Source organism: Trichomycterus rosablanca, chromosome 2 (assembly GCF_030014385.1).
Source record: "Trichomycterus rosablanca isolate fTriRos1 chromosome 2, fTriRos1.hap1, whole genome shotgun sequence".
NCBI lineage: Eukaryota > Metazoa > Chordata > Actinopteri > Siluriformes > Trichomycteridae > Trichomycterus > Trichomycterus rosablanca.
The window spans coordinates 1024184-1034497 of NC_085989.1; the positions used below are offsets into that span (position 1 = coordinate 1024184).

The following is a 10314-nucleotide window of genomic DNA, read 5'->3' on the forward strand; positions in this document are numbered from 1 at the left end:
CTACGGGACCCCAGGAGGCTCAAACCGCAGCGCAGTAAAAAGCGCATCTCGTTCCATCCACGGTCAGTGCGCAGATCGGAGCTGAACCGGAGCCGCTGGATTCATTCACCACACATTCACGTTCCTGCCCGGTTCTGGTTCTGGTTCAGGTTCTTGTTCAGGTTCAGGTTCTGGATGAATTTGGATGCCAGGTGGATTATTATTATTATTCGGACCCAGTGAGGAGGGAGGGATGTCCCGCAGGAAGCAGAGCAACCCGCGCCAGTTCAGACGCTCCATCCACCGGAGCGCAGCAGGTTTTCATCTTTCACTCTTATTCATCACAGCTGGATGTTTCAGATTCACACAGATGTGCAGTTTTATTTATAAATAAATGATATGTTTATTTAACTTGTATTTATTTGCTTCTATTTTTTTTTTATTTGCACTTCTGCGTGTGTGATGAAATGAAGTCGCGGCTCTTATAGAATCAACTTTTGTACTTCAGTTTGTGCGTCAAATCGATTTAATTGCGTAAAATTTAATGTTTTACTTTATTATTAATTCTATTTAAATTTGTATCTTGTACTTTTAGACTTAATTTAATTAGCTAACGTGTTAAAATACACCAGACCTGACCGTGAGCTGAGAAGCTTCTCACAAGACTTTAGTACTGAAGTGTCTGTGTGTGGGAATTTGTGCCCTTATACTTAAAATATACTACTTTTTATTCTGAGTAGAATTGCCCCACTTTGTCCCCAGTGATCCTGGGTAGCCTCCGGCCCCACCGTGACCCTGATCAAGATGAATACTAGTTTCATATTAGGATCCCCTTTACGAAAACGCAGAGCGGAAACTCACGGGTTCCGGGGAGCAGGGTTTTAGTCAGTGTCTGTACGGAGTTTGGCATTTTCTCCTTCGGGTATTATGATTTCCACCCACCTGCCAAAAACATGCATACGTTAAATTAGTTCCCAGAGAGCCTCCGTACCCACCGTGACCCTGATCAGGATGAACGTTAAGTGAAGATTTTTAAAGAATGTAATTATTATGTTTGTATATATTGCTTTGAGTTTAACAGGTTCTCCTCCCGCCCGCGTAGGCTTCCTACAAGTGCTCTGCTTTCTATCCACCTTATAAAACATGCAGAGGGTGGATTTGTTCTTAATGGGTGACTGCTTTGTACTGGTCAGGGTCGCGGTGGGTTTGATTAATTGAGCGAAAGGCAGGAAACACCCCGGACAGACGCAGGGCACACACACACACACACACACACACACATGCACACATACACACATTCACACACACACACACACACATTCACACACGTACACACAACACACATTCTCTCACACACACACATACACTTACATACACATACACACACTCAAACACACACATTCACACACATACACACAACAAAAATTCACACACACGCACACATTCACACACACACACACATATACACACACACACACACACATACACACGTACACACAACACAAATTCACACAACACAAATTCACACACACACAGACAAAATACAAATTCACACACACACTCACATTTACACACTCATTCACACATTCACACACGTACACACAACACACATTCTCTCACACACACACATACACTTACATACACACACGTACGTACGTACATACACACACACACACTCAAACATACACATTCACACTCATATACACAACACAAATTTACACACATACCAACACACGTACATATACACACATACACACACATACAAATTCATACACATACAGACACACATTTACACACATACGCATAAGCGCGCACACACACACACACACACACACATACAAATATTTCCACAGGTACACGCTCACAAACACATTTACACACACATGGCATGCATAAACATTCACCACACACACACACACACACACACACATACATTAACACAACACAAATTCTCACACACACACACACACACACACACACACTTAGATACAGTTGTTCTGACTGCATTCCTTTTGACTTGTGGGAGGAAACCCACGCGGACACAGGGAGAACATACAAAACTCCAAAGAGAAAGGAATCTAATCCAGACCCCTTCTTGCTGTGAGGCGACAGCACCACCAACTAAAACCCCAAAAAGTTCCCATTAGACAAATTAAAAGTGTGTGTTGATTCTTCAGCATCCAGTAGTGAGTTCCAGTTACTGGTTTTACTGGTAGATTAATCGTCCCATATCAAAAACAGAAAGAAAAAATCTGCCCCTGTCTGTGTTTTTTGATTCCTTAGGTTTAAAATATAGATTTTTATTTTTCCGTGAAATAAATCAGGACCAAAAATGAACAAAAATGCTTTTATTTTATAAGAAAGGATAAAAGGTCAGGACGGGTCACCCTGCTGCTGCTGTTGCTGCTGGTTTTCGGCTGTTATCTGAACCTCCAGCGTTTTCATATTCCGACTCTCCCGCCCAGCCCCTCCGGCACCCCGATAAAGAGCCGCCGCTGAAAGAGCTCCATTAATTTGCTCCGATGACTAAAGAGATAGGAGCAGATAATGCCGGCGATAAGGAGGGTTTAAACAGGGGGGAGGAGGAGCAACGACCGCCCCCCACATCACCTCCTCCGTTATTATTATCTAAATTCCGCCCCTGCGGTCTGGACGCCTCAGATAATTCAGTCCCGACCATAAAACAAAAACAATCCGCCTTCATTAGAGCTTCTGGAGATTGAGATAATATGCTGATAGGTTTCGGGTTCCTACGACCCTTTTTTATTCCTCGCTTTCCCTCCGCTGAGATAAGCGGGCGCATCTTTTCGGCGTCGCCCCTGACAGACCGGCTTTTATTGTAATAAGGCTTTGATCCCGGAGGCTGATAGCGAGGAGGGAGCGTATTATCGTCTCCTATCGCTCCTCCATCGCTCCGTTGAGCCCGGCCGGCTGTTATTCCTTCCTTATCGCCCCGTTCGTGGTTGGCGGGGAATTAAATCTGCCCCATTGGTGGGTCAAATCGACACCAGTGGATTAAAGTGGTGATTCTGTGATGTGGGGTGAAGCACATTGAGACTGAGGAGGCTGAGGAGCATCATTCATTCATTCAGGTTGGCACCACCCATAAACCCTGGATAAGGGCCAATTTAGAAAAACAAATCCACCTTCTGCACCTCACAGGAAGTTACATGAAGGCGAGGATCAAACCCAGGTCTGAGGATGTACACTATATGGACAAAAGTACTGTATTGGACCACAACAATTGCTAACAAGTATAATAAATCAATCATATAAAGGAAATTATGCTTCCAACTTGGCAGCAACAGTTTAGGGAAGGCCCTTTTCCTGTTCCAGCTCTATAAAGACATGAGGAAACTCCAGTGTCCTGCACAGAGCCCTGACCTCAGCCTCACTCAACAGCTCTGGGATGAACCGGAACACCAACTGAGGCTTATTTGACCAACATCCATACAAATGCAGTCATTCTTTTGACTAAACAGGCACAAATTCCCATACATAGACAAATTTAAAAGTCTTGTGATATGCATCTCATCATGGTCAGGATTGCAGTGGGTCCACTGCCAACTGGAATCACTTTTAAAATTCGAGGTGAAAGGAAACCAGAGTACCTGAAGGAAACACATCGGTTGCTACCCCCCACCCCCCCTAGTAAATTGTGTGTGTATGTGTGTGTGAATATCATCATTTAATTCTGACCTCGGAACTCTGAATAGGACATGAGGGTGAAAATCAGGACGAGCAGAAGGAAGTCGGAAAAGTAGAAGACAGACATCAGCGCGGCTCAGAGGAATTGGACAGTTCGAGTAAGTGTAACAAATTCCCACAGACGTACTTTAAAGAAATACTTCTTAGTACTTCAAAGAAATGAACAATGAGCCCCAAAAATATCAGAGCCAAAGAGGGTCCGTCCCCCAAATCCTCGCACCCTGTCTGTCAAATTAAAGTAAATCAAGCATGAAATGAGGCAGGAGAGCCTGAAGATACGGTTCCTCCAAGTCCTTCACCACAGATTAGAGCTCAGAGAGGGGGTGAGGGTGAGGGAAGGCACCCGTGGTCAGGGGGGTACGAGGTGGTACGAGCGCCTCCTAAACAAACCTCCTCATATTCACCTCCTCAAATGCTATTTACCACGAGGCACAAACTCAGGAGCTGGATGCGCTCCAGACTCGTTATATAAATAAATATTCATTTTTTCTCTGGGGTTAATCTCCACCCGGCAGCTTGGAACCCTCGCCAAAATTCACAATTCACGCCAACCGAGGGGCACGGCGGCGTCCGGAGACGCAGGTGTCGCGCTCGATAAGCAGCTGAGGATTTAAATAGAGCCGTGAGAGCTAATGTGGGAGAAACCAGACGAAGGAAGGATTGTTCTCAACCTGATTACATTCCTCATGCCAAATTCCATCATTTAATAAACAGAAGGGACTGGGGGGTAGGGGGGGTTGGCGAGACGGCCAACGTTCCCCGTATCGAACCGTACACCGGTGTGTGATGAACGGAAGCCCTAAAATCTAGATAATAAAGTTATTTACATTGTTTACACAACAAACCAGCTTTTGCTTTCCAGAGAATTCAAGTTTAATCAAGCGAATATCAGAACCAGGTTTATTAAGATTTCTTGTGGAAAGTAGTCCCTAAAGAGTGGGTGCTGTTATGGCTTCAAAGGGGGAACAAATCCCCACAGTTTTGGAATACGATGATCACCAAGCATATGAGCGGGGCGACGATAAACAAGGCAGGAAAACATCGTCATCCACAGCTTCAATCGAGAAAAAATACAAACAAATGTTTTAATCATGCCAGCGGCTTTGGAATGGAATTTCCAACAAGCTCACGGTCAGGTGTCCACATACCAGAGATGTTCACAAGTCACAAAACACGAGTCCGAGTCATTTGAAACGAGTCCGAGTTCCCACATATTTTTGGCTATATAGTGTTTAAGTGAACTGCTGCATAAAACTATAAAATTATCACCTCAAAAGTTCATCACTGTCCTGATATTTGTTGTGCTGGACGTCCAGCTCCTGATTTTTGAGGGGTGATGCGATACTGATGGTGTAGTTACACACTATGTGGCACAATGAGGGCTGTAAACAACGTTTACCTGTTATACTTCTGAATAACAGATGTACAGAACAATTATAAACAAAGGGTGGACGAACCCCAACCCAACTGAACACCATTGGGATGAATTGGAACATCCATTGTGAGCCAGACCTTCTCAACCATCCAACATCTAGTGGAGAGTCTTTTTAAAAGAGTGGAGGCTGTTAAAGCCAAACACACATGGACAATAAGCTCATAATCAGGCGTCCACATACGTTTGAACATTAAAACATGAGCAGCAGCATTTTAAACTGAAGCTTTGGTGTTTTGTAGACGACATCTTCCCATGTAGGATGTGTGGGATCTGGTTCAGGAGTGAGAAGAACCTCCAGGTTCACCTTCTGTACTACTGCAGTGGACTGCCGACCAACAGGGACCTTCAAACGTCCAGCGGCTCTGCTTACCCAGAATGCAATACCAGTTTGTTGGGTCCACGGGGTCTGGAGATGTACCTGTCCATGAACTCAGGTGAGTAAAGTGGTGGTAGCACTGGGGTGGTACCAGGAGATGAAATGGCTCGATAACAAGCCCCATACACAGCCATTTATATTTAATAATCAGTCGCTTAGTTTGAACAATAGTTGCCAAAAGTATGTGGACACCTGTCCATGAACATGTTGGGCAACCCATTCCAAGACCATACAGCTAAATCAGAATCCTTTTCTAAGGTCACTGATGAACACCAACAGTGTTCAATGGGATTAACATCTGGGCTTCGTGCAGTCCGCTGTTCATACTTGTTAGCATCCAAACTTAGTAATTAGAAGTGTTGTCCACATACTTTTGCACCTATAGTGTAAGTAGGAGTATGGCTCGACAGTAAAAGCTAGAAATAAAGAGCAACCGATAACCAACCAATGAAATAATTGTACGTTTTGTTCACTTAGTCAAAAAGCAACTATTGATGTTTAAATTGAAAGCAGGGCTGAGACTGTTAGTGTGGATATCACATATCAGCCCCACAGCCTCCCTCCAGCAGGGTGTGTGTTCATATTTAGTCCAAAGCGCTCGTTTCTCAAAGCTCAGAATCAAAACAACCGAGTTTGGCACTTACTGATACACCTTGATGGTTAGAAGCTCTACAATCTCGATTGGCCGCGTCTAAGAGAGGGAAGGCTGGACGGGGTTTCGAGCAATTGTCACTGCAAGCAACAGCGACACCTGCTGTGTGGCCAAGGTGCCTGCGCCAAGTGGTGGAGGAATACTTCAGTACAGTGTGTTCCACAGTGTTTGTTAGAGGTCTGTATAGGAATCTGCCGCTTACCTTCTTGGGACAGTGGGAGCCTAGTGGGTGGAGCTTTGGGCTACCAATGGAAAGGTTGAGAGTTCAAATCCCAGCTCTGCCATGCAGCCACTGTTGGGCCCTTGAACAAGGCCCTTAACCCTCTCTGCTCCAGGAACGCCGTACAATGGCTGACAATGTGCTCTGAACTCAACCTCCAAACAAGCTGAGATAGACGTGTAGATGTATACATGACTTTTGTTCTTTTTCTGCTTCAGCAGCCTTCAGGGTTGAGGAACCGTCTTCTGGAAGTGGCTTGAAATGCACGATTTGCGACTACACCGCTGACACGCTGCTGGTCCTGCAGCCCCACCTCCTATCTCACCTGGTCCCCCATGGTCCCCGGAATCTGTCCAAGCATCAGAAACTGCACAGGCACGGCGGTCCAGGCACCAAGGTTCACATTAAAGAGAATGAACTGGAGCTCTCAAAAAGCTCGGGAACAGGGAGTCTGAAGCAGGATCGAGAGGATTCGGACATCCTGGACAGTCCAGTCTGTCACGCAGTAGTACAAGAAGACGGCGGACGAGAGGAGCGGACGGTCAAAGGTGAAGCGAATTCTGAAAACCAGAGAGTGAAGTCGGAGCCTTCAAGCCCTCACGTGGCTTCTTCGCCAATCCCAGATCAGACGGCTTCACCATTTCAAATGCCACCTTCGATACCTCAGGGCATAAACATGGTCCCACAGGCTTCAGAGGTACTGGCTAAAATGTCAAAGCTGGTCCATCGAAGGTTGCGTAACGGAGGGAACGGTTTCCCACCCCTGATATTCGTATCGAAGGGAGCGTCATGCTTCGAATGCAACGTAACGTTCAGCAACGATGATAATTATCTGGTGCACAAGAAGCACTACTGTAACGGTCCCTGGCAGCACGTGGACGAGTCTGCAGGCTTGAGAAGTGGCTTAAATGCTGGCATTCCTAATCTCACCCCCTTCACGACATCTCCAGTTGACCCTTTCAAAGCATCTGCAAAAAAACCTAAAGGATTCCCAGCGCTGGTTAAAAAGCTAGTCGACTCGCCTGGTGTGGAAGAAAGACCAAAATACATGACGGTAGAATCTAAGATGTCGTCAGAAACCTCGGAGAATGAAGCCGACCCGAGCCAGACGACATGCCAGGCATGCAAGATTACGTTCGGTCGACAGGAGAACTACGTGGTGCATAAGCGGTATTACTGCGCCAGCAGGCACGATCCTCCGCCAAAACGAGCAACCACCAGAACCTCCGGGATCCAGAAGCCTGGTCAAGCCCGGAAGCGAAGGAAGATGGGAAGTCCGGATCCGACCGCCCAGTCTGTCGCTCCGAATTCACTGGAGAGCCTCAAGTACCCGTTCTGTCAGCAATACAACACCATCCATGGTTTGGTCTCCAAGCATCGTGAAACCTCCTTAATGGTCCTGGCGTCAAGAAAGAGCAAGACAGAGCAGGAGGACGTCGACGCACCCATGGATCTGAGTAAAAAGTGCTCCATGCAGTCAGGAAACCTCATGGACTATCACAAATGTTCCGTGTGCAAAATAAGCTTCTATAAAGTTGAGGATTATCTGAGCCACAAGCTGAACTTCTGCCCTTTGGACCATAAAGCACGAGGCACCACAATAGAAGGTTCTGGAAATGTAAAAAACACGGATATTCACAGTGCCGATATTGGAACATCTACTGATGAACAACCATTCCTGAGGGACGACGGTCACCCCTGGAAAAAAATAAGACCGGACGACCAAATCTGGCCGTACTACGAGATCAGTCCTGCCGACCACGCCTCAGAGGTTTCCGTTATGCAAAGCCCAAAGGAAGCAAGCGAGGGTGAAAATGACCAGCCAATGCCCAACCTGAAAGTGGATGACAAGCAAGAGCAAGGAAGTTCTCCTCCCAACATAAACCTGTCGAGTCTTACTCCAGATCTTAGGAGGAGCACCTGTTCATCACCAACCTCCAAAACAGAGGAGATTCCAGGTTCAAAGAGAAGCACAAGCGTATCGAACTTCAGCTACTGCAGCCGTGCGACAGTTCAGTGACCTGTCTAACTTTCTAACGCATTAACGGTCCTACTGCTCAGAACCTGCGACAGCCTGCTGCATCTCAACGTTTACACCACAGCAAACGCACAATCAGACCACGACGTCTTACTCTTCTAGGATTTCATTGTGAATTCAAAGGGTTTTATGTGTGTGTGATATTTTTGCCTCGGCCAAAAGTATATAGACACATTACCATGAGCTCGTTGGACATACCATTCCAAAACCGTGGGCGTAAATATCGTGTCAATTCAGTCATTTGATGTTGGACAAGAAGGCCTGGGTTGCACTCAATGTTCTAATTCACCTAAAAGGTCCAGGCCACCGGGGGTCCTTCACTGAAAAATGAGATGTGGCCACATATGTTTGAGCACCAAGTGCTGAACTGCAGATTTAAACAGATTGAAAGGAAAATTAGACCATAAATTTGAACCTCTGTGACTTAATTTCACAATTGTAAGTTATTCAAAATGAAATCTCGCCACCATGTAGATTGTAGCTTGTTCTTGATGTTATTTATTGATTTATTTATGTATTTAAATGTGTTTACCAGTTCTTCCAATCTGGTCAGAGCTAAATCTCGATTAAAATACCAATGTGGCTTGCACCGGCCAACTCGGAGCATCACCCAGAGAGTCACGCGATGCTCCATGTGATCCCTCCACCGGTCAGCAGGAGTCGCTGTTGCAGCCACAACGATGAGAAACCCTGTCTGACCTTCCCCCCCTCAGACACACCGAATGTGTTTGGTGGGCGCCCAGCCCTCTCACTGGTGATATACTGGTCAAAAGTATGTGGACACATGATCAAGAGCTAGTTCCATTCCATTCTGAAACTGTAAACGTTGTTGAGAAGTTCCAGCCCTCTGAGCAGCCAAAACGGCGCCTTTTAAAAGCTAAACTCTCAAAATACGCACAAATGTTCTTATGCTCAGTCACTTCAGGTCTGGAACTGAATAAAAATGAAAAGTAAATGCTGATTAAGTGCAGCACAGATGTCTGTGTCTAAATGTTAACATATACAGTAGATTGTAGTTTCTTCCCAATGTTATATAATGATCATTTGCATTTAATATTTATTTATTTATTGCTCACTCTGATATTGATCTTTGTTTTTAACTCTTGTAACTTAATGTTTTTACTCTTGAAAATGAAAACAAAGACTTTAAATCTTCACAATCAATAAAAACACGACATGCTGTTAGTAGTTGATGCTACACATGAACCTGTATGGAATAAAATTCCAAAAAAACATAAAAATTAAACATTAAACACCGTCTTCAAGATCAAGGTTTGAACCTGACACGTGGGGCGCGTCCCAACAAACACCAGTAAGGAAAATGGGACGCGCCCCACGTGTTGACGCAGGTTAATTTTGCACACAGCGGCGCCCTCTGGTGGTTCAGTGAAACACATGCGCTTTAATATCATGAGCAATTACAGTAGGCCCTTGATTTAATTGGTTCTGAAGGGCTGTTCTTAAGTCACAATGTTCGTTAGTTAAACCTATTTATCCCATAAGAAATCATGTAAATAGAATTAATCAGTGCCAGACCTCCCAAACCCCCCTTACCCCTTACCTAACCTCTCTAATGTCTTAAATGCTCTTTTTTGATATAAATACAAGTATGTTTTCCCTTAAATCATAAATTATAGAATAGACATTACTGTAATAAACAATAATAAACAACAATACACAGTAGTACTGTACTGTACATAAACACACATTACAATTCAGTACAGTACGTGTGCTGCACCATACACCATAATACATTTCCTTCTTATTATATAAGCTTTATCTACCAGAAACAACAATAACTCTCATATTTCTCTATTATTTCCTTCTTTATTTCAATAGTGTTGTATTTTGTAGGTGTAAGAATACTTTACTGAGCCAAATTCCTTCTTCTCTCTCACTCACTGTC

At 44.7% G+C, this 10314-nt stretch overlaps 1 protein-coding gene across 1 annotated transcript; it reads left to right on the forward strand.

Moving 5' to 3' along the window:
- The first annotated feature begins 232 nt into the window (after nucleotides 1-232).
- zfpm2b (zinc finger protein, FOG family member 2b) lies at nucleotides 233-8390 on the forward strand. Its single transcript, XM_062985149.1, has 4 exons — nucleotides 233-296; nucleotides 3696-3785; nucleotides 5362-5556; nucleotides 6592-8390. The coding sequence occupies exons 1-4, from the start codon at nucleotides 233-235 to the stop codon at nucleotides 8388-8390; spliced, it is 2148 nt and encodes a 715-aa protein (XP_062841219.1).
- Nucleotides 8391-10314: the final 1924 nt, after the last annotated feature.